This window comes from Antechinus flavipes, chromosome 2 (genome assembly GCF_016432865.1).
Source record: "Antechinus flavipes isolate AdamAnt ecotype Samford, QLD, Australia chromosome 2, AdamAnt_v2, whole genome shotgun sequence".
Taxonomy (NCBI): Eukaryota; Metazoa; Chordata; class Mammalia; order Dasyuromorphia; family Dasyuridae; genus Antechinus; species Antechinus flavipes.
The window spans coordinates 358,672,149-358,697,565 of record NC_067399.1 but is presented as its reverse complement, the minus strand read 5'-3'; the positions used below and the strand labels follow the sequence as shown (position 1 = coordinate 358,697,565).

The 25,417-nt window shown below is 35.6% G+C and overlaps 1 protein-coding gene across 1 annotated transcript in view; it reads right to left on the bottom strand.

Moving 5' to 3' along the window:
- The window catches only part of TRPC7 (transient receptor potential cation channel subfamily C member 7), a 283,142-nt gene that overhangs the window by 166,213 nt on the left and 91,512 nt on the right, over positions 1-25,417 (bottom strand). Inside the window, exon 3 of the mRNA XM_051973682.1 lies at positions 19,705-19,887. Within this exon, the coding sequence (XP_051829642.1) occupies positions 19,705-19,887 (183 nt within the window). The remainder of the gene's footprint in view (positions 1-19,704; positions 19,888-25,417) is intronic.

The following is a 25,417-nucleotide window of genomic DNA, read 5'->3' as shown; positions in this document are numbered from 1 at the left end:
AAATAGTATCTAGGCTCTTCTTTTTTTTTTCATCATAATTTTCGGGTAGTCCAATGATCCTCAGGTTATCTCTCCTAGATCTATTTTCCAGGTCTGTTGTTTTTCTAAGTAAATATTTGACATTTTTTTCCAGTCTTTCATTTTTTTTGGTTTTGCTTGACTGATTCTTGATGTCTCAATGAATCAGTCATTTCTATTTGTTCAGTTCTGATTTTTAGTGAGTTATTTTCTTCATTAGCGTTTTTTACTTCTTTTTGTATATGTCCAATTGAGTTGTTTTGCTCTATGGAATTTTTTTCCATTTCACTAATTTTTTTTTTTTTTTTTAGTGAGTTATTTTCTTTTTCCAATTTGCAAATTCTGTTTCCCTGCACTTCTTGGGAGTTTTTTTATCTTTTCCAATTCACATTTTAGGAAGTTGTTGCTCTCTTGCATAGCTTCTCTTTCCTTTCCCCATTTTTCTTCTAGTTCTCTTTTAAGGTTTTTAATAGTCTCTTCTAGGAGAGCCTTTTGTATTGGAGACCAACAATTGTCTGGAGACTGTCTGCTATTAGTCTCTTCAGGGTTGAAAAGCTGTTCTTTTTCTGTATAGAAACTATCAATCGTTCTTTTCATTTTTTTTACTCATTTTGTTAAAGCCTGTAAGGTCTGCCTTTAGAGCCAGGAAGTTACCAGCTTCCTCTGCAGAGCAGTGAAAGGTGTATGGATGGGTAGCTGTCCTGCCAGCCGGCTACAAAAAGCAGCAAGGTACTGGAATGCTCTGGGAAAGTGTTCCCCACCCAGGAGTAACTCAGGCCTGCAGGGTGGAGCTGGGAAAATGCCCTCCAAAGAACCCCCACTGTGTGAGATAATGACTGCCCTGAGGCTAGATGTTGAGCAGTGAGAGTTTCACTACTCCAAGCCAAAGCCTGCCCTGGGGCTGTGGGTGTTAGCAGTTGAGCCGAGAGTGGATTTGCAGGAACAGGATGTGTCTGCTCGAGAAGCACAGTCAGCTGGGGAAGTTCTATTGCCCCAGGCTGAGCCCTCCACTGTACCGATTAGAGGCTGCCCAGGCTGTGCCCCGCTGACATGCAGATTTGTAACTGCCCCCACAAAAGCCCCGAACTGCAGGATGTGGCTGCGTTAAAGTCTGCCTGAGTTACTTCCGGGTTTGAGGGGTTACAGCCAGATCTTGTTAGGTTCTGGCGTTTTTTTTAGAGGACCCTCTGTTTTAGGCTTTAATTTCTCTGCCAGTTTACTGCTTTGTAGTAAAGGCAGAGCAGTTAGCCTATAGCAGAGTCGTCTCTATAACTTCTCTAGCCACAGAGGTCACCCCCACCCCTGGTCTGCTCAGTCTCTCACTGTCTATGCTAGTTTTTTCCTGGCCCCTCAGGACAAATCTATCCTGGCGATCTTCCATATTGACTTGTGCTGGTAAGTTGTAGTGCTTCTAGTCTTCATGAATTTAAGCAGTGAAGAGCTATTTTTGAGGCTGGATTAAATAGTTGGTTATGAGGGGAATGAGAGGAGCTTAGAGAGTCGTGTGTGCCTGCTCCGCCATCTTGGCTCCGCCCCCGGAAGTTCTCTTACCTGGCTTCTTTCAAAACTCAGCTCAAATATCATTTTCTGAAGAAGGATTTCCTCTCCCACAATCAGACTCTTCTCTCTCAACCTCACTACTTAATTTTTAAAATTGTTTGTAAAAAGTACCTTCCATTTACTTTGTACTTATTTTGTATGCACATAGTTATATACATGTTTTCACCCCCTTGTGAACACCAACTTTTTGGGGGTTTTGTTTCTGTCTCTATTTCTATATTTGTCTATTTCCCTGTCTCTTGACTCTGTCTTGCCTGTTTCACTTCTATATCTGTGCCTTTCCCTGTCTTTGTCTCTGTTTCTCTTTCTCCTTTTCTCTTTTATTCTTCCCCTTCTCTCCTTTGTGGAAAGCCATGTAATAAGTAGAGATACACACACACATATGCACATATATGCATATACATTTGTGAGATTTGCAAACCCAGGGAAGGTTAATTTGGGAAAGTAAAAACTTATTCAAAACCAATGTGTCCCTGAGACCTGACAATCTGTAAGCCTTTAGAGGACCACTTCCTTCATTAAGTGTCTTCACTGACAACAAATCTTAGAAGAAAAGAAAATGGAGTCACATAATCATTTGTGTGACTGATGATTTGGTACACGTTTTTTTTTTTTTTTTTTTTTTTTAAATTGCTTCATTAATATCCTCAAACTGTAATTTGTGGGAAAAAGATTTTTAATAAGGTTATTAATTGTATTATAGCATTGAATACTTAAAAACTATTCTATAAGTATGTAAAGGTATGGTCCCTCCAATAATACATATTACAGCCCTTTTATGCCTTACTAATTAATTTTCACTAGTTGCTGGATCTGAAAAATTCATCACCTGTTGTCAACATGGTGATAATTTTCTTGGAACTTAACAAAGTTGTCCCTTGAATAAAAGACATCTTGCACAATGCCCATCTATTTCATATTTATGTGGGTATGGAATAAAACATTAGGTACAGCTATAAAACTGTTCCCATTAGAAGCTACCCATTATTACACTTCCATTAAGAAACATTTACTTGCGATTGATCTTAGGCAGAGGAATGTTAATGAAAGCATTAACAGGCTACTGAACATAATGAACTATATGAACAATCAATTGCTTTTTAAGTTCTAAATCTAAATGTGACCAATTAGCCCAGAAATTACTAGATGGAAAAGCATATTTTATCTTCATTTTAATTAATGGAGTTAGTCATTATCCCTTATGGGAAACCATATTTTTAAACATCTTTTTTGTTTCAGACTAGAAAAGGCAATATTTGAAAGTTGCTCATGTTCAGTTCTGTTCACTGATTTGCAAGGCAAATCATCTCTCTCTCTCTCTCTCTCTCTCTCTCTCTCTTTCTCTCTCTCTCTCTCTCTCTCTCTCTCTCTCTCTCTCTCTCTCTCCTATCCCCATTTCTTGGTCTCTTCTTTTGAATTGTGCTCCTTTCTCATTGCCTCAATCCCCATATAGATTATAAGCAGCACAATCAGGATTTGAACATAATCATCTAGTTATAAATCTGGTGCTCTATCCATTGTATAATATTCACTTCTCATTCAGAAGCACAGAGATGGAATCAATCTATAGAATCAATGACATTTCTTAGGAAATCTTGTACATATCATTGATTTCCATTAAATATATTTATCCTGTTTCTTAGAAATATTTTCAAAGGGAATAACAGTACACTATAGTCAGTGGATCAGATAGAAATCATTCCTGATGCAATTCCAATAGACCTGTGATAGAAAGTGCCATATGTATCAAGACAGAGAACTATAGAACTGAAGGTAGATCAAAGCATAGTATTTTCACATTATTTGTTGTTTGCTTGCTTTTTTTTCCTTTCTCATTTTCCCCCTTTTGATCTATTTTTCTTATACAACATGATAAATATTCAAATATATTTAGAAGAATGGAATACGTTTACTCTATATAGGATTGCCTGATGTATTGGGGAAAGCAGAGAAAGGAAGAGAGGGAGAAAAATTGGGAACATAGTTTTGCGAAGGTGAATGTTGCAAACTATCTTTGCATGTATTTAGAAAACTAAAATACTATTCAAAAAATAAATAATTCCTGACCTATTAATGGATTTTTTAAAACAAGTAACACAATGAATAATTTATGTTGTGCTGATAATTAGTAAGTAGTAAATAGCTACTTACTTCCCCCAATGCAGAGAATTGCATGGATAGATGCAGATGTTCCTATTCATTCAGGATTAATTCATTCAGTCATTCACAACCAAGGCATTGTGCTCTGTATATATTTCTGGGGGAGATACAAAGTTTGAACAAGAAACCATCCTTGTCTTTACTAAGATGGGAGAAAGACCCTGTGCTAGGCAATATGAGTATGAGTAAAATCCAATCTATCTACCTGTAGTCTACAGTTTTGGGTCATGAAGAGATGTGTGTGTGTGTGTGTGTGTGTGTGTGTGTGTGTGCATACATGTGTGCTCATGTTCCTATATTGTGGGAAAGAGTAATAATAAACAACTATTACACAAAGCAGTGTCAAGATGCTATTTTTAGAGACCTAAAATTGGACTGGACAGATCTTTAGTTTGCTCTAGAATATTAATGCTGCTGATTTCATCTATATAGTCATTCTGGAATTACATTACTGGCTGTGAAGTCCCTGCTTGTACTTTATGGTATGTATACATATATTGTATTTAACATATACTTTAGCATATTTAACATGTATTGGAACCTGCCATCTAGGCATCTAGGGAAGGGGGTGGAGAGGAAGAGGGGAAAAATTGGAACAAAAGGTTTTGCAAGGGTCATTGTTGAAAAATCACCCATGCATGTGTTTTGTAAATAAAAAGCTATAATAAAAAAAGAAAAGAGCCATGTCCATCAGAATTGGTCATTGTATAATTTTGCTGTTGCCATGTACAATGATCTCTTGGTTCCACTCACTTCACTTAGCATCAGGTCATGCTTAAGTCTTTCCAGGCTTTTCTGAATTCATCCTGCTGATCATTTCTTACGGAAAATAATATTCCATAACATACATATATCATGATTTATTCAGTTATTCTCCAACTGATGGACATCCACTCAGTTTCCATTTTCTTGCCACCACAAAAAGGGGAGGTACAAACATTTTTGCCCAAGTGGGTCCCTTTCTCTCCTTTATGATCTCTTTGAGATACAAGCCCCATAGAGATACTGCTGGATCAAAGAGTATGCACATTTTGATAGCCCTTTGGGCATAGTTCCAAATTGCTCTTCAGAATGGTTGAATCAGTTCACAACTCCACCAACAATGTATTAGTGTCCCAATTTTCCCCACATTCCCTCCAACATTAATCATTATCTTTTCATGTCATGTTAACCAATCTGAGAGATGTATAATGGTACCTTAGAATTGTCTTAATTTGTATTTCTCTGATAAATAATGATTTATTTTATATGACTTTTCATATGACTAGAAGTGGTTTCAATTTCTTCATCTGAAAATTATCTGTTCATATCCTTTGACCATTTATCAATTGGAAAATGACTTAAATTCTTATAAATTTGAGTCAATTCTTTGTATATTTTAGAAATGATGCCTTTATCAGAACCCTTGAATATAAAATTTTCCCCAATGTATTGTTTCCTTTCTAATCTTGGCTGCATCAGTTTTATTTGTATAAAACCTTTTTAACTTAATATAATCAAAATGATCTATTTTTTTTTCAATAATATACACCAGTTCTTTTCTTCTCTACAAATCTGAGTGTTAAATTATTCTTTGCTCTTCTGATTTGCTTATAATATATCACTCTTTATGTCTAAATCATGAACTTGTTTCTACCTTATCTTGGTTTATAGTGTTAGGGTAAGTCAATGCCTAGTTTCTGTCATATTAATGTCCAATTTTTCCAGTAGTTTTGATCAAATAGTAAGGTTTTATCCCCAAAGCTGGCGTCTTTGGATTGTCAAACACTAGATAACTATAGTCATTGACTATTTTGTCCTGTGAATTTAATCTATCCACTGATACTACCCTATTTCTTAATCAGTAAATGATTTTGATGATTGTCCTTTAAAATATATTTTTAGATCTGGTACAGCTAGGTCACCTTCATTTGCATTTTTCATTAATTCCCTTGAAATTAAGTTTTTATCCCCAAAGCTGGCATCTTTGGATTTGTCAAACACTAGATAACTATAGTCATTGACTATTTTGTCCTGTGAATTTTATCTATCCACTGATACTACCTTATTTCTTAGTCAGTATCAAATGTTTTTGATGATTGTCCTTTAAAATATATTTTTAGATCTGGTAAAGCTAGGCCACCTTCATTTGCATTTTTCATTAATTCCTTGAAATTCTTAACTTTTTGTTCTTCCAGATGAACTTTGTTATTATTTTTTCTAGCTCTGTAAAATAATTTTTTTGGAGTTTGATTGGTGTGGTAATGAATAAGTTTATTAATTTAGGTAGTATTTTTTTTTCTGCTGAGGAAATTGGGATTAAGTGACTTGCCCAGGGTTATATAGATAGTAAATATTAAATGTCTGAGGCCAGATTTGAACTAAGTCCTCCTAACTTCAAGGCTGGTGCCAACTAACTGTCCCCATTTTTATTATATTCTCTTCGCCTACCCATAGACACTTGATATTTTTCCAATTGATTAGATCTGACTTTATATGTGTGAAAAGTGTTTTATAACTGTATTCATATAGTTCTTGACTTTGCCTTAACTGGTAGACTTCCAAATACTTTATATTATTTACAGTTATTTTAAATGGAATTTCTCTTTGTATTTTTTGCTGCTGGACTTTATTGGTAATATATAGAAATTGTGATGATTTATGTGGATTTATTTGCATCCTGCAACTTTGCTAAATTTATGGATTGTTTCTAGTAGTTTTTTAAAATTCTCTAGGATTCTCTAAGTACACTATAATATCATCTGCAAAGAGTGATAATTTGGTTTCCTCTTCACCTACTCTAATTCCTTTAATTTTTTTCTCCTTTCTTATTTCCAAAGCTAACATTTCTAATACAATATTTAATAGTAATGGTGATAATGGGCAAGCTTGTTTCACCCCTGATCTTGTTGGGAATGGTTCTAGTTTATTCTCATTACGTATGATGCTTGCTGATGGTTTTAAATAGATGCTACTGATCATTTTAAGGAAATCTCCATTTATTTCTATACTCTCTATTGTTTTTAATAGGAATGGGTATTGGATTTTGTCAAATGCTTTTTCTGCATGTGTTGAGATAATGATATGATTTTTGTTAGTTTGATTATTGATATAATGAATTATGTTAATAGTTTTGCATAGTATTCGAATTAATTATTCTTTAAATGTTTGGTAGAATTCATACATAAATCCATCTGGCATTTAAGTTTTTCCTTAGGGAATTATTTAATAGCTTGTCCAATTTCTTTTTTATAAAATGGAACTATTTAAGTAATTTATTTCCTCATGTGTTAATCTGGGCAATCTATATTTTTGTAGGTATTCCTCCATTTCATTTAGATTTTCAGATTTGCTGGCATATAGTTGGACAAAATAGTTTTCAATTATGCTTTAATTATGCTCTAATTTCTAATTTAAAGAGAAGGTGCTGACTTATTTTGGTAGCATGATTTTCTTCACCTGGGAGTTCTTGGTACCAATGAAATTATAGCTCTAATACCTATTCCAATTAAGTACTATATAATATAGAAATGTAAGCTATGATTTATAAATAGCCTTGCAATTTTTGACTATGTTTACCAATTGTTAAATATCTATCACTTAGTTTCCATTCATATTCCTTTTGTATTCTCAAACATTTAAAAAATCCTAATCAAAGGAATAAAATAAAATAAAACTTCCTTCTATTATTACTTTTTGGTATATATGTTAATTATTCATGTCAAATCAAATCTTGCCTGTTGGAATCTTTACAAACTGTTAAGTCATTAGAGTTGAGATGTTTTGGGCCAGAACCTGAAACAAGGTACGAAGTAGAACTAATTGATATAGTGCTTGTGTTTACACCTTTACTCATTGGAATTCACAAGTATGGGAGATTCACAAAGTTAACTGTAACTTTGTGAATTCACACCTCCCTTGAAGCTCTTAGGGCCAGAGAGCACTCTAGGAAGAAACTCATAATCCCTCTCTCTCGCATCCCACAATCCCTCTCTCTTGAAGGAGCATAAATAGAGCTTCAATGGGCCAGTCAAGAAAGTTTTTCAGAGTGAAGAAGCTACGAGTCGAGAGTTCAGCTGAATTAGATTGGAGAGGAGCACTCTGATGCAGACACAGAGCACTTTGGGAGATTGAGAGCCAGAAGCCCTCTCTCGGAGGCAAGACAGATTCAACTTGGAACTGAATTGGAGGCTGAAGAAAGCAGAGGCAGAAGCAAAGGACAAAGCTGCAAGAGCTCTTGGAACCAATCAGAGAAATAGGCCTCTAAGCTAACCGGGCTATATTGGAGACAATAAAAGATCTGAACTTTTATCACCTGGCTGCATTTGGGGTAATTATTGATCTGAACTGATACTAAAGCTGCCTCCAGAAAAGCTTCCCAAGAAACCTGCTTTCTCCCAGAGAGAACTATTATATTTTAAAGAAGAAAAACACCACACTTGCCTGTTCTCTCCTTTTATATTCTTTCACTGTAACTCTACAAGGAACACACCTGACATAATTGGTTTAGTCTATTGGATGACAGTTATGTTTAGTGCTAACGTTACAGAATGCATTCCACTTTAATTATTTCTGTGATTAAAAAAAATTTGTTTTGCCCTCCTCCCATAAAGTAATTTCCCAACTAGATGTACTATGTAATAAAGACTTTTTTTTTCCCCTAGAAATTCTTGCAAAGACATAAAGACCAGGATTTATTATGACTGGTTTTTCTCTTAATACTTAGATTTGTTGCTCAAAAAATAGAGAGTGATGGATTTTATAGTAATTCCTGCTGGGATATAGAAGCTATAAATTTGTCACTTCAGTGACAAATACACACACACATACACACGCACACACACACACACACACACACATATAAATATAATATATAATAGCCAGTCCACTATACAGAAAGAACTAAGACAAATGCAAAAATATAATAAAAATAAGGGTTAGTTTAAGGAACTAGGAATCATTAATCTGATAAAGAGGGAATTGAGAACTGTCTGAACATCTGAGTGGCTGTCACAACAAAGAGCTTCAGAAGGAAGATACAATAAGGAACAATGGATAGAAGTTGTAGAGAGGCAGGTTTTAACTTCATCTAAGTAAAAACTTTCCCCAAATCAGTTATGCCAAAGTAGAATGGACTGCTTTGAGAAGTAATGAATTATCTCATACTGGCAATCATCAAACAAAGGCTAAATGATTACTAACTGAGTCTGTTATATGGGAGATTCTTATTCAGATATGGATTGTTCCTAGTTCCTAGTTCCTAGTTCAGAGAGTCTGATTCTGAAAAGATGCCTAATTAATGTGGCAGCATGAAGCAGTAGAAAGAACAAGGATTTGGAGTAGAGGATCTGGGTTCAAATTTTAATCTTGTTTTTGTGACCTTGTGCAAATTTCTTTGGGGCTTGGGTCCCTTCCAGATCTAGAGATAACATTTTATGAAAGTGACATAAAAGAGATCACACCTTGTAAAATTCGGCAGTAGTTTGCAATTACATAATCAATACGGCAATAGGAATTTTTTAATGTCATGTCCAGCTTCCTAACCCTAATTATTATCTCTCTAAATCAAACCTCAACAGGGAAAAACATGACAGAGAGCAATTAAGTGTTGTCCATAGCAGTGAGTTGAGATCCATTACAGAAAGCCTTGTAGTTTCCAAGTTTTGCTTGCTGAATATGATACTAGTGATTTAGGATGATAGAATATTAAAGACAGGACCATGGAGGAAATGACTTCATTAGGATTTTAATGACAAATTCTCCTGATATCTGAGGACAAGCTTAGGAAATGACAGAGAAATTAATTACTCCAAGGATAGACTTGTAGACTTTGGTAACCAGTGAAATCTGTCCCAAACAACAGACTTTCTTTTCTTTGAATTCAATAATTCAGGCATTATATAGACCTGTGCATAGGGATATAACACCACCAACATCACCAATAATAATTGTTAGTATTTTAAGGCTTACAAGTATTTTACAAATATGATCTCATTTAATACTCATGTCAACCTTGGGAAGTGAGTGCTATTATTATTCTTGTTTTGCAGATGATAGAACTGAGACTGATAGAAGTTAAGTGACTTGTTCAGGTTCACACAACTAACAAATGTTATAGTCTGGATTTGAATTCAGATCTTCCTGATTTCAGGTCTGCCATTCTATTATTCCACCTAACTGTATATATGTGCATGTTGTGTTTATATCATATATACACATACTTGCATGTGATACACACATACATATATATGATAATTTAGCAAGATGAACTTTCTTGACTTCAGGCTTGGTGCTCTATTCATTGTGCCACCTATCTGCCCTAGCTCATATGGAACTTTAAGTTTAATAGATTCTTCAGACCCTTTTTTTGAAACTACATCCCATCCCACTATCATGTCCCACTGATCTTTAATTTGTGAAATTGATTTTTTTAACCCAAATGAAAGATTTCACTTTTATCAATCTTGAATTTCATCTTTAATAGACAACCCAATTCACTGGCCTGTCAAAATCGTTTTATGTTCTGATTATATCATCTGTGCTATTATTATCAATCCCTTCAAGCTTTGTTATCTGTACAAATTTTATAAACCTTTATCCAAGTCATTGATAAAATTGTTAAATAGCACAGGCTTATGTGTAGATCACTAGAGTAGATTTCCTCTGGAAACGATTGCCACGTTGACAATGAAATAATTACTCTTTGAAGGGAAATTGTTTTGGGTACCTCCAATTATATTATTGTTTATTATTATAGTATTATCATCTCTTATTATTATCACATCTCTGTATCTTCACCACAATACAGTATACGATATTTTATTAAAAACTTTGTTAAAATGTAGTCAAACTATATCCACAACATTTTCCTGATCTACTAATTTTAGAATCTTGTAAAAAGTAAATTGAGGCTTCTGGCAAGGGGAGGAGGAGGGAGGAAGAGAGAATTGGAACACAAGGTTTTGTAAGAGTGGATGTTGAAAACTATCTTTGCATGTATTTTAAAAAATAAAAAGCTATTAATATTTTTAAAAAATAAAATGAGGTTTAATTTCAGTCATTTTTCAGTTGTGACTTTTCATGACCCCATTTGAAGATTTTTTGGCAAAGATATTTCATTTATTTCTTCAGCTCATTTTATACATGAGGAAACTGAAACAAATAGGGCTAAGGACATGTTCATGGTTACACAGCTAATAAGTTTCTGAGACCAAATTTGATCTTATAAAGACTTCCTGACTCCACTCTATTTATTTCTCTACCTACCTGCCCCAAAATGAAGTTAGTCTAGCATGACTGACTGTAAATACCATTTCCCTTGCTGATACTATCTCTTTTTTGCCAACCATCTCTTTAAGCTTTCCTAGAAATTTCCTAGAAATTGAGGTCAAACTTAGTAGCCTATAGAATCTGAACTCTATTTATTTTCCTGTTTTTGAAAAGGCAGAAAGTAGTTCTCATTCTCCAAAATTATGGTTACTCTCACATTTTCCTTGGTTTTCAGATATTATTTAAAATAAGATGGGGCATGTGACTTGAATTCATCAAGAAGAACTATGTGGTCTCTTACTATTTCCTTACTATCTTGTATATTGATTCACTCAGTTATTTTTCTTTAGTTTTTTTTTTCTTTTTCTTTTGCTATACCCCGTACAAAAAGCTCATTTTCCTTTGCAGTGACATCAGGGAAAAATGCCTTGTCTTTACTGTCATATTCTATCCATCCTAAGAATAGATTCTGTCTCTTATATGATCCTATTATTTCTTCCAATTTAATGTGAAAAGCCTTTTTTGTCATCCTTAGCTTTTCTTTTCTTTTTTTATTGACACTATCTTTATGAGATTGTGCTATATTCTTTTATTTATATTGGTTTTTGTTCTCATTTACAAATTCTTCATTTTTTAAAAGTTTTTTTTAACCTAAATTGGCTAGTGAATTTCTTGAGTATCTACTTTACTCCAGAAAAAACAACTCATTCTTTCTTATTATTGGAGTTGTTTCCTTTCTTGTCTTCAGAATTTGATTATTTAGCATCTTTAATGCCCGTTGTGTTGATTCCCCTTGAAGAACTTTAGTCTATGGGATTCTACCTACTTTTCTTTTGAACTCACTGAAATGTTTTCCCAAAAAGATCGTGATATACTATACTCAGTTTTTTTCTTCTATATCATAACTTCTATTATGGATCTTACCCTCTACTCCAACTCTTACTCCCAACAAGTTCCATCATTTCTATCCCAGAGAGCTATCAGGGTGAATTGTATTCAGAATACAATTATTAGTTTCCCCTTGTTTACTCCTCCTTTTGAAGATTTACAAGTTAAGTTAGGAAGTTACTAAGGGGGAAAATTTTTTTAAGGGGGAAAGAAAGAGAGAGTGAGAGAGAGAGAGAGAGAGAGAGAGAGAGAGAGAGAGAGATAACTGAAGTACCTTCAACACTACTACATCATACCTCTGTGCCAAACTTGTTATCTATTCCCCAAACTCTTCATCTTATTTCTTCTTTCTGCCCAGATGGTCTTTACTATACTTCAAAGACAAAAATCACTTCTCTTACTCCCTCCTTTCACTCATCCAAATCTTGACTATAATCTTTCCCCTGACCAATAATTAGAATAGCTAGAGTAGAGTATGCTAATCAGAATCTGATTCACTTTCTACCTCCACTTCTTCTTAGCCTCCATTAAGGTTCCCCTCAGGATCCACCTTTCTGATCTCTTTATTTATTAGTCTTCTCTCTTTCTCCTCAAATTATCTTATAGTTACTCATCTGTTTACATTGTTTTAGTCCTAGTAGCATGTAAGGTCTTTGAAGACAGGAACTACTTTGCCTTTATATCTCTCATAGATAGTTAACATAGTACCTTGTATTTAACATCAGGTACCTAATGCTTGCATGTTAAATTTAATTGATAGAAGAGAAATAGGTTAATAATAAGGAATTCAAGATAAAAAAATTAGCAAAAGGCAAAGAATGCTTACAGTTTTTCCAGTGGACATTTTTACCTAAAAATTCTTGACCTTGTAAATTAAGGTCAAGCCAAATTTGGCAAGTATACAAAGGAGATAGTTCTCAGAATGTCAGATTCTTTATTTTCCCTGAGCCCTTAAGCATAATCTATTACCCAAGTCTGTCTCCTTTTTATGTGTAGGATCATTGCACCTCTTCAGACCCTCATGACTTCTCACTTGACTATGATATAACCTCCTTCATTGGATATCCAAACGCCAGAATCTCTCCTCTCTCTACTCCATCTTTTACATAGAATATCAGAGAAATATTCCAAAACACAGGAACGATCATGTCACTTATGAAGTGCCAGTTGTCTACAAGATCAAATACCAGTTGTCTACAAGATTAAAATCAAACTGCTTTACTTAACTTTTAAAACCCTTTACCATTTGGTTCTTTTTTTTTTTTTGTATTTCCTTTCTATAAAACAAAAATTTTAATAGGCATATGTTAAAAATTAAGATAATACAAAATTGTTAATAGGCACACATTAAAATTAATATATAACATATAACACAAAGATTGTTAATAGGCACATACTAAAATTAACACATAATATATAACACAAAAGTGTTAACAGGCACATATTAAAATAAACATATATAACACAAAGGTTGCTAATAGGCATATTAATAAGGGCATTTTGGGTGGCACAGTGGCTAGAAAGCTGGGCCTGGCCTCAGGAAAACTTCTCTCTGGTTGTTGCTCAGTTGTGACAGCCATGTCCAGCCCTTGTTGTCCCATTTGGCCTTTTCTTGGCAGAGATCTTCCCTAGTGGATCCAGTGGATCCATTTTGTCAGATAGTCAGAGGTAAAGTGACTTGTCCAGGGCTAGGCAGGATGTGAGGCTAGATTTGAATTCAGTTCTTCTTGACTACAGGTCCTGTGCTCCATCTTTTTTGTGAGTGAGTTGGGGAGGAGACATTTATTTGGTCACTCCAAATACAGGATTTGGAGGCACAGGAGTCAAGGGCATGTTACAGTGTGCCTGACCATAGGAAGCACAATGGCAAGTGAAAAGAACATCGACTCTGAAGACAGAGGACTTGAATGAAACACCTGAGTCTTGCAGTGTATCCTTCAATTTCTCATCTTTGTTGAAGTAGTTGTAGGAGGAGTTGGGTTGAACTGTATTCTCTTACTTTACTATGTTGTCTAGTTTCTCCTTTTTCTACTTCTCTTGATTCCTGTTGTTGGAGATCAAATTTTTTGTTTAAGTCTGGTTTTTTCCTTAGAAACAGATGGAATTCCTCTATTTCATTAAATGTCCATCTTCTTCCATGGAAAAAAATACTCAGCTTAGCTGGGTAGTTTATTCTTGGCTGCATTACAAGCTCTTTTGCCTTTCAGAGTATCAGATTCTAGGCCCTTCGATCCTTTAATGTTGAGGCAGCCAGATCTTGCGTGACCCTTATTGTGGCATCTCTATATTTGAACTGTTTTTTTCCTGGCTGCTTGTAAAATTTTTTCTTTAGTCTGAAAATTCTGAAGTTTGGCCACAATATTCCTCAGAGTATTTATTTTAGGGTCTTTTTCAGAAGGTGTTCGATGAATTCTTTCAATGCCTATTTTCCCTTCTGGTTCTATTACTTCTGGGCAGTTCTCTTTGATGATTTCCTGTAAAATAGTTATCTAGGCTCTTTTTTTCATCATAATTTTCTGGTAGTCCGATGATCCTCAGGTTATCTCTCCTAGATCTATTTTCCAGGTCTGTTGTTTTTCCAAGTAAATATTTGACATTTTTTTGCAGTCTTTCATTTTTTGGCTTTGCTTGACTGATTCTTGATGTCTCAATGACTCAGTCATTTCTATTTTTTCAGTTCTGATTTTTAGTGAGTTATTTTCTTCATGAGCTTTTTTTACTTCTTTTTGTATATGTCCAATTGAGTTGTTTTGCTCTATGGAATTTTTTTCCATTTCACTAATTTTTTTTTTTTTTTTAGTGAATTATTTTCTTTTTCCAATTCGCAAATTCTGTTTCCCTGCATTTCTTGGGAGTTTTTTATCTTTTCCAATTCACATTTTAGGAAGTTGTTGCTCTCTTGCATAGCTTCTCTTTCCTTTCCCCATTTTTCTTCTAGTTCTCTTTTAAGGTTTTTAATAGTCTCTTCTAGGAGAGCCTTTTGTATTGGAGACCAACAATTGTCTGGAGACTGCTATTAGTCTCTTCAGGGTTGAAAAGCTGTTCTTTTTCTGTATAGAAACTATCAATCGTTCTTTTCATTTTTTTTACTCATTTTGTTAAAGCCTGTAAGGTCTGCCTTCAGGGCCAGGAGGTTACCAGCTTCCTCTGCAGAGCAGTGAAAGGTGTATGGATGGGTAGCTGTCCTGCCAGCCGGCTACAAAAAGCAGTGAGATATTGGAGTGCTCTGGGAAAGAGTTCCCCACCCAGGAGTAACTCAGGCCTGCAGGGTGGAGCTGGGAAAGTGCCCTGGAAAGAACCCGGGCTGTGTGAGATAACGACTATCCTGGGTCTAGAAGCTGAGCAGTGAGAGTTTCACTTCCCAAGCCAAATCTCACCCTGGGGCTGTGGGTATTATACAGCAGCTGAGCAGTGAATGGATTTGCTGGGACCAGAAGTGTCTGCCAGGGAAGCACAGTAAGCTGGGGAGGTTCTATTGCCCCAGGTTGAGCCCCCCACTCTGCCGATTAGAGGCTGCCCAGGCTGTGCCCCCCTGCCGTGCAGATTAGTAACTGCCCCTGCAAAAGCCCCGAACTGCAGGACGTGGCTGCAGGGCTGCGGTAAAGTCTGCCTGAGTCACTTCCGGGTTTGAGGGGTTACAGCCAGATCTTGTTAGGTTCTGGCGTTTTTTTAGAGGATCCTCTGTTGTAGGCTTTAATTTCTCTGCCAGTTTACTGCTTTGTAATCAAGGCAGAGCAGTCAGCCTATAGCAGAGTCATCTCTATAATTTCTCTAGCCACAGAGATCACCCCAGCCCCTGGTCTGCTCAGGACGCTAGTCTCTCACTGCCTGTGCTAGTCTGTTCCTGGCCCCTCAGGACAAACCTTTCCTGGCGAGCTTCCCGATTGACTTTGGCTGGCAAGTTGTAGTGCTTCTCATCTTCATGAATTTAAGCAGTGAAGAGCTATTTTTAAGGCTGGATTAAATAGTTGGTTATGAGGGGAAGGAGAGGAGCTTAGAGAGTCGTGTGTGCCTGTTCCGCCATTTTGGCTCCGCCCCCAGAAGTCCACCATTTGGTTCTAAATAACATTTTCAACCATTTAGCTCATCCCTCTCCACTCACTCTGTATTTCAGTCAAACTGGACTCTTTAATGTCCTTCATATATGATATTTAATTTCTTTGCCTAGTTCTTTTGAGCAGTATATCATTCAGTATTCTGGAAAGCTCTTTCTCTGTCTGTCTTTTAGAGTCCTTAGCTTCTTTCAAAAAGAGACTCAGTTGTTATATCTTAACATGAGACTTTCTTAAATCTCCTCCTTGTGCTTTCTTTCTCTTACACTACATTGTATTACAAATTTTGTATTAACTTTTCTAGTTACATGTAGAATTATTATTTTTTTTTTTATAAATTTTATTTTATTTAATAATAACTTCGCATTGACAGAATCCATGCCAGGATAATTTCTACATGACATTATCCCTTGCAATCACTTATGTTTCGTTTTTTCCCCTCCCTCCCTCCTACCCCCCCCCCCCAGGATGGCAAGCAGTCCTATATATGCTAAACATGTTGCAGTATATCCTAGATACAATATATATTTGCAGAACCGAACAGTTCTCTTGTTGCACAGGGAGAATTGGATTCAGAAGGTAAAAATAACTCGGGAAGAAAATCAAAAATGCAAATAGTTCACATTCATTCCCCAGTATTCCTTCTTTGGGTGTAGCTGTTTCTGTCCATCATTTCTCCAATGAAACTTATTATTAAGTCTCTTTGTCAGAGAAATCCACTTCCATCAGAATACATCCTCATACAATATCGTTGTCGAAGTGTATAATGATCTCCTGGTTCTGCTCATCTCACTCAGCATCAGTCCATGTATGTCTCTCCAAGCCTCTCTGTATTCATCCTGCTGGTCATTCCTTACAGAGCAATAATATTAGTTACATGTAGAATTAAATTCTTTGCGGACAAAGACTATTTCATATTTGTCTTTGTATTTCTAGCATTAATTACAAGCCAGGATATTTTAAGAAGTGCTTAATAAAATCTTATTGAACTGAATTTAACTGAATCATATTTAATCAAAATGAATGGCATCAATGTCATCCCTGGTAAATTTCAAGGAATTACTGAATAACATTATTTAGAAGGATAGGGAGGAAATTTAGAGGACATTCTAATCCCATTCCCATAAAAGGAAGGTCTTGGAAACTAGAAAGTCTGGCATTTTATTTTGAACATTTTTCATTCTTCTATAGATAAGGGTTACTTGGGGTTTCATAAGGATTTTTTTGCTATTGGCTCTATAAGTGGCTCAATTTCATCATATGTTAGTTGGCAGAGATAGAGGTCTTTTGATCTATGAAGAAGAGAGGAGATGCTTTATATTTCATGTGTGTGTGTGTGTGTGTGTGTGTGTGTACACATATTTTGTATAGATGTATATATTTATCTTGACTTGTTCCTCGGCCATCCGTTGAACCACATTTGTACGTCAAGGAGGCAGATCCTTGGCAGCTTCAGAAAATAACTGCTGTGAGCTGAGGACAAAGCCTCAGTGAGTCCTTGTGGCTAGGATAAGACTAAAAAATTAAGGATTACAGGGCCAACAGAATCAAATTAAACATTGACACTGATTTAAGAACTAAGACAAAAATCATAAAGAGAAAAAAAACACCCTCTTGAATCTAAGCTTCATAGATCCAGTCCCAAGTGTCCTATTTTCCTTAACTCAGCTAATTTTTTGGAAATCCATTTGGAGCTCAAGCCTTGAGACCTATAAAACAAGCTAATTTGTAAAATTTTAAATTGTGATAAGAAGGAAAAATACATAAAAATCTGTTTAACCTAGGCAATCTCCCTTGATGATTTCACATTTTTTTCACCAAAGATAGTTTGCTTTAGATAAGCAAAATAACAATAAAGGATTAGAGTGGGCTAAATGTACGTTTAAAAAATCCTGCTAATCCTTGCTGACATCAGCTTAGGTTGTGATAAATGTTTGGATGAAAACAATGTTTTAATCACTTTTTTATTGTGCGATGAACATCAGTGTGGTATAATGGAAAGTACTACACTAATTTGGAGATCAGATAGGGAGGGTTCATATCTCAGTTCTGCTGTCACCTGTCTATGAGATCTTTGGGCAATTACTTTCACATTCTAGTCTCAGTTTTCTAATCTGAAAAAATCTATTATACTTTGATTTCAATAGTTAGCCAACTAAATGATAAAACAAAAATTCAAAGAATTTGAGAGCTAATCTGTATACAAAAGAATTCAATATATCCTATTCAAAAAGATTTATAGTGAGAGGACACTCACTATCTCTCCAGATCATTCATTCTATTTTTGGAGCTCTAATTAATGTCAGATTTTCTGACATCAGGGCTGTATTGGCCACTTTACAATGTCCATATCTTGCTCCTTGTTTTTCCTTCTGGAGAACAGAGCAAAGCTAATCTTTCTTTTATGTGATGAACCTTCTAATACCAGAAGATGCTATCATTTCATTTCCCTCCCATTCTTCTTTTTTACCTCCAGATTAAATATGTCCAGTTCCTTTAACTCATAACACTTTGAAGTTTAATGTAGTTCTATGATATCACATGGAAATTTCCACAGTTGAACCAAAGTATAATAATAACATTTTTAGTCTATTAAAGTTGTAAAACACTTTATATACACCATTTCATTTGAATCTTGTAAGAATCCTATAATATAGATACTATTAATAGCCTCATTTTTCAGATGAGGAAATTATGGCTTAAAATAATCAAGTCACTTGCCCATGGTCACACAGCTAGTAGGTTTCAAAAATTGGACTTTAACTTAAATCTTCCTGACTTCAAGTTCAGCACTTGTGAATCTGAAACAAATGATGGATTTGTTTATTTAAATCTAAATAGAAATGTACTTGTTGCATCACAGCATTCATTTAAATTCTCCTAGTAGAGGATTAAGGAATGAACAGAAGAGTTTCAGAGTTTGAAAAAACTGGTCTCTAATTCAACCAATATCCTCTAAAACATCCCTCTTCTAACAGACCCAACAAAATGGTCATCCAGCTATTCTTGAACACCTTTATGGAAGGGTAACCCACTATCACCCAACAGTAATCCACTGAACTTTCGGACAATTCAAATGTTGTAGAAATTTATCTTTAAATAGAACCTACATCTGTCTTTCTTCTATTTCATATATTGCTTTTGTTTGCCATCTAAGACCAAACAGAATTAGCCTAATACCTCTCCTACAAGATAGTCTTTGATATTTTTTGGATAGATATCATGCCCCCTAAAGCTTTCTTCCACGCTTCCTCTCCTTTCCAAGCCTTTTCTTTTCTAGGCTATAAATGTATAGTTCTTTCAACTAATCTGGACTCAAGGTCCTTTGTAAAACATAGTTTTTCTTCTCTGGAGGTTTTGTAGCCTATCGATGTGTTGAGGAGGAGTAGAAAGGTTGTCATCTATTGCTATTGATTCATTTATGAATCTTGCTGATAAGGCTTTCTGTATTTCCTCAGTGGTTTGGGTCTTTTTGTAATTCTGAGAACCATCCACTCTTCTTGATCCACTGTAGTCCAATCAAACATGGCTCTTCCTGAATTGTTAGCATTCAAGAAATCTTTCTTTCAATGAGTGATCTATTGCTAAAGTAAAAGAGGCTATATGAGGTCTTCAAACACTATGTAGTATTCCTTCTTAACTGAGTTGGGATTCTTAGTATTTAAACAATTCTTTTGAAGGGTAAAAGATACATGGCATGCAAAGGAATATATTAGTAACACTATTGAAATGATGACCCAAAGCCCCATGAATAGATACATTGGGAAGGGAGACTTACCTTTTTTACCTCATACTTAATGGCAAGCTTGATTCGGCTCAGACTTGGATGATGATGATCGGCCCAGACTTGGATGTTCACATCGCCATTTAAAATTGCCTCCACTTCTTCTGTGTCTCTGCAGAGGTCCAGCACACCCACCACAAAATCCTTGCATTGCATAGATAATTTTCTGTAATCATTCTAGCAAAATAAAGAGAAATTGGGGATATTTATCACTGGGTTGTACATATGCATTCATCCAGGACAGGAATGCAAATCCATAGATTCTCAAAGGATATTCTAGCCAAGAAGATTGTATAAATATGGTGAAGGAAAAGAAGAATAATGCTTCATTTTATGGTGAAAGTAATTTAGGGTGTCAATTCCTAATAGGTGAATGATAGTCCTTAAAGTAACCTTGAGAATCACCATGCTACAATGGTAAGAATATCACATTTACAGTCATAGAATCTGGGCTCTTATCCTGATGCTTGATATTTTCTATCTGTCTGACATTGTCCAAATTATTTCTCCTCTCTGGACATCTTTCCTCATCTGTAAAATGAAAGTATAGACAAGATCTCTTCCAGATCTAAATCCTGTGATCTGCCACTTATTAACTGGATAGTGATTTGATAAATAAAATAATGATACACAAAAGAACCACCCCATTATAAATAAAATAAATATTTGGAAAAAAGTCACCACCTTCAACTCATCTAAACCACCACATTAAAAATAGAATAAATATTTAGAAAAAAGTACAACTTTTTAATTTGAAATTGTAAAGATGATGAATTCACAAAACTATTTACAGGTATGTATTGTTTTTCATGGTGTGCACATTTCTGAAATGTTGTGTTTTAACTGGGCCTGTGAAGCCACATAATGACCTTTTTCAAAAGTGAATAATCATTCCTTAGTTTAACTGCTTGTAAAAGAAGAGAAATACATCAATATGAAAAGAGAAATGGATTTGAAGTCAGATAATGAAGATTCAATCTCTTTTGTGGTCTTAAGGAAGTCACTTCCCTTATCAGTTCTTATTTCTGTAAAACAAGAGGGTTGGATAGATTGTCTCAAGGATGTTTCCAGCTCTGACTGATTCTCAGATTTTAAGAACATGTTTTTGAACACTTTTTTTTTCTAAAATAAAGGCTATTTGGACTTCTTGGAATTTACTTTTTTTTAAAGGCAATACTTCTTTTTCAGGATAAAATAACAGGCTGTCTCTTCTTCACTCTTCTTTCTTCTCCCCATTTTATTTTCATTTTGTTTTCTTATGCATCTCAGGTAATAGTCTCAAATGTACATAAATATCCTTATAAAATATGATTCCCTACTCCCACAACCTCCTAGTTTCTAGGAAAGAAAAATCTCATTCCTTTGAGCTTTCCTTGCCAGCAATTAGATGGCCTCTGGGATTTCTTCCAATTCTGATATTCTGAGATTCTCTGATGAAAGCTGAATTGAATTTATCCAGCTACTACAGGAAAAGTTAAATGTCATTCTCACTTTCAGTTTCTGTCAACAATTCCAGGTGCCAAAAGATGCTTGATGAAAATTTTTTTTTCTTCCCGGCATAAAATTTAAACTGTACCAGACCTCTATGAGTTTGTTCACTGATTCTCAGCACCTTTCATGGAATGTTACATTAAAATTATAGTAAGCAAACATATGTTTATCAAAAAGTTATAGACTAAGAAGTTTTGAGATGGATTGGTTACCTTTAATTGTTATTCACATTTCTACTGAGACAATTATTTTGATACCATAAAGGAGAACTCATGGCTTTTTCAGCCAAACAGAACAAATCTAGCTCCTAGCTCTCATGACTTTAATGCTTCTCTTTTCCCTCTCTACCTGATGAATTATCATCTATTCTTTAATATCTAACTGAAATGCTATCTCCTCTATGCAGCTTCTTCTGAAGACCTCAAGTATTTCCTTGTATCTCTCCTAGAATTTTGTTTTATACCTCATCAGTTGTACTCATAATACACTATGAATGCATGAAGCTGTGAGAGATTTGGGAAGAGGAACATTGACTATCAAGAAGGTAACTAAGTTGAGGAAAAGCAGTATGGTGAATAGAGTACTTGACATTAAATCCTGACTCAAATATGATCAACTGTGTGTGCTTAGATAAGCCTTTCAACTTCTAGCTTTGATTTCTTCATTTGTATAGTAGAGTTAATAAAAGCATCTATCTCACAGGATTGCTATGAAGATTATGTATTTAAGTGTTTAAAGCACTTTAAGAACTTTAAAGTGCCACATAAATTATTGTTGTTGTGGAGCAGTGTTTGACTCTTTGTGCTGTTTGGGGTTTTCAAACTATTTTCTTCTTCAACTCATTTTTCAGATGAGGAACTTGAGGTCAACAAGGACAATTAACTCACATAGACACAATTAGGAAGTGTCTGAAATCAAATTTGAACTCTTGAATTCACGTCCAGCATTCTAACCACTATGCTACCTAGCTGCAGTATATAAATGGTAGTTATTGTTCAAAATGCTGCATTTTATGGCTGTTTTAGCTCTATTGCTCATCTTTATTTTATACAAGTGATTCAAGGAAAGGAGAAAATGTAAAGTGAAGGAAGGATGTAAGAAGCTTTCTTACATTCTGTTTTGGCCAACCAGAATAGGCTATACTAATAATCTAATCACAGATCTATTTTCTGCCTTTCAAAAAGGAAAGGGAAAAAGAATAAACATTTATTAAGCACTACTAAGTACTGGTACTATGTTAAGCACTCTTGTAAATGTTATTTGATCCTCATGGCTTGAAGTAGATTCTGTTATCTCCATTTTACAGTTGAAGAAACTGAGTCAAGGTAAAGTGACTTGCCCCAGCACAGAGAAATAATAAATGTGTGAATTTGGAATTGAAGACTGGAATTGAACTCATGTCTTTCTGTCTCTTGCCCCAGCACTCTTTCCACTATATCATCTAGCTAGTGTATCACAGAAAAATAATTTAGAAATAAGAAATATTTTACAGATAAGAAATTTGAATTCCACAGAAGTTTTAGAGTAGAGTCTGATCTAGGTTTTTTGATTACATTCTTTCTGATCAACTATATTCTTCATGACTTCACCTTTTGACACCTTTGACCATTTTCACTGTAGATATTTTCTTCTCTGAATTTTTATGATACTACTTTCCCATGGTTCTATTCCTATTTGCCTCAGTGTTTCTTTTTAGACTCCTTTGCTGATTATCTTCCATATCATGCCCCCAAATTGTGGACATACCCCCAAGACTTTGTTCTAGGCTCTCTTTTCTTTCTACACTTTTTGATGACCTACTCAGGGTTTAAAATTTATATATTTAGTCTTAAGCTTTCTCCTGAGCTACAGTCCCAACAGATGAGTTGCAATTTGGGCATTTTAAATGAGATGCTAGATGTCTTCTAGTCTTCTTGAAGTGGAAGGACACCCCTCTGGACTGTGAAAAACATAATCTTGAAACTCTGTAGTTAGAAGTTTGTTACTAGCTCTTCCAGCCCTAATGCAGATGGTATTTTTACACCCCTAGATGTGCTGCCCTAAAAAACCTAAGACCTTGACTGTAATATTCTTCTCTAAATTATAATATTCTCTGGGAGCAGGTTTCTTAGGGGGCTTCTGGAGGCAGCCTTAGTTTCAGTTCAGAGTAATAATCACCTCAAATGCAGCCAGGAGTCGAAGTCCAGATCCTTTATTGTCTCCTTCAAAATAGCCCTGTCAGCTTTCTTAGAGGCCTATCTCTCTCCTTAGTTCAGAGAGCTCTTGCCACTTGTCTTTTGTCTCTTCCAGATTCTGCCTCTAGCTTCCTCTGAATCCAAAGCCTCCAGCCAGCACAAAGGTGGAAAATGACTTCGCCTCTGAGAGTGGGCTTGTGTGTTTCTGTTCTCTGACTTGTGAATCTCCTTGACTTGTGAATCTCTTTGACTGAATCCTAGCTCTGAATATCCCGAAGTCCCCAGCCAGCACAAAGGTGGAAGTTGGAATGAATCTGACTCTGCCTCCAAGAGTGGGATTGTGAGTTTCTGACTTGTGAATCTCCTGGACTTGTCTCTGATTTGTGAATCTTGTAGAACTCCAATGAGTACTAAATACATTAGTGAGCTAGAGAACTGTTAAGTACATGCTAAATTAGATAAGTGACTTAGCACCTTGTAAGAATTCTAACACTTGACAACTTGATAAACAAAAAAATACTGTCTTTTTGCCTGTCTGGGAATGGCACCTTTCATGTGATGACCTTTGCCTCCTGTCTAGGATGAAATTTGTTTAATATGACAAATGTATTAGGGGACTTTTATGTCTTTTTCTATAAATATGTGTCTCTGAAATCACTTGATATTGACTCCTCTGTTCTGGTGGGGTTTAGTCGCTAGCTATCAATAAATGCTCTTAAATTTTCATTATTTTGGCTGATCTATATTTTCTCTCATGTGGGTACTTCATTTGGAGGCCCCAAGGAGATAGCCTTTGGCTCTGTTCAAGAGCCAGTCCCATTCCATGGAGGGCAAAGGGGGTTAGCTAAAGGCAAAGGGGGTTACTGTTTCTTGGGGGTGGCCACCGAGAGATATTCCTCGGCCTCAGACCTCGTTAACCCACTTTTATGAACCGGGAAAGCGAGACATAAATTTGACTCAATTGTCTTTGAGCATTCTGAGAACTGGTTCAATTCTAGGTGAGTACTCTGGGATAGTAGGTGGTTATGCTGGATGCAGCAATAGTAACACCTACCGTCCTCCTGTCAGAGTGCCCTGGCTGGTTGGTTGTCTGTTGTATTCCAGAATTATTTTTTATTATTATTATCCCTTGCAATCGCTTATGTTTCGTTTTTTCCCCTCCCTCCCTCCACCCCCCCCAAGATGGCAAGCAGTCCTATATATGTTAAATATGTTGCAGTATATCCTAGATACAATACATATTTGCAGAACCGAACAGTTCTCCCGCTGCACAGGGAGAATTGGATTCAGAAGGTAAAAATAACTCAGGAAGAAAATCAAAAATGCAAATAGTTCACATTCATTTCCCAGTGTTCCTTCTTTGGGTGTAACTGTTTCTGTCCATCATTTATCCATTGAAACTCAGTTAGGTCTCTTTGTCATAGAAATCCACTTCCATCAGAATACATCCTCATACAATATCGTTATCGAAGTGTATAATGATCTCCTGGTTCTGCTCATCTCACTTAGCATCAGTCTATGTAGGTCTCTCCAAGCCTCTCTGTATTCATCCTGCTGGTCATTCCTTACAGAGCAATAATATTCCATAACATTCATATACCACAATTTACCCAGCCATTCTCCAATTGATGGGCATCCATTCATTTTCCAGTTTCTAGCCACTATAAACAGGGCTGCTACAAACATTTTGGCACATACAGGTCCATTTCCCTTTTTTAGTATCTCTTTGGGGTATAAGCCCGATAGAAACACTCCTGGATCAAAGGGTATGCACAGTTTGATAACTTTTTGGGCATAATTCCAGATTGCTCTCCAGAATGGCTGGATTCGTTCACAACTCCACCAACAATGCATCAGTGTCCCCGTTTTCCCGCATCCCCTCCAACATTCATCATTATTTTTCCTGTCATCTTAGCCAATCTGACAGGTGTGTAGTGGTATCTCAGAGTTGTCTTAATTTGCATTTCTCTGATCAATAGTGATTTGGAAAACTCTTTCATGTGAGTGGTAATAGTTTCAATTTCTTCATCTGAAAATTGTCT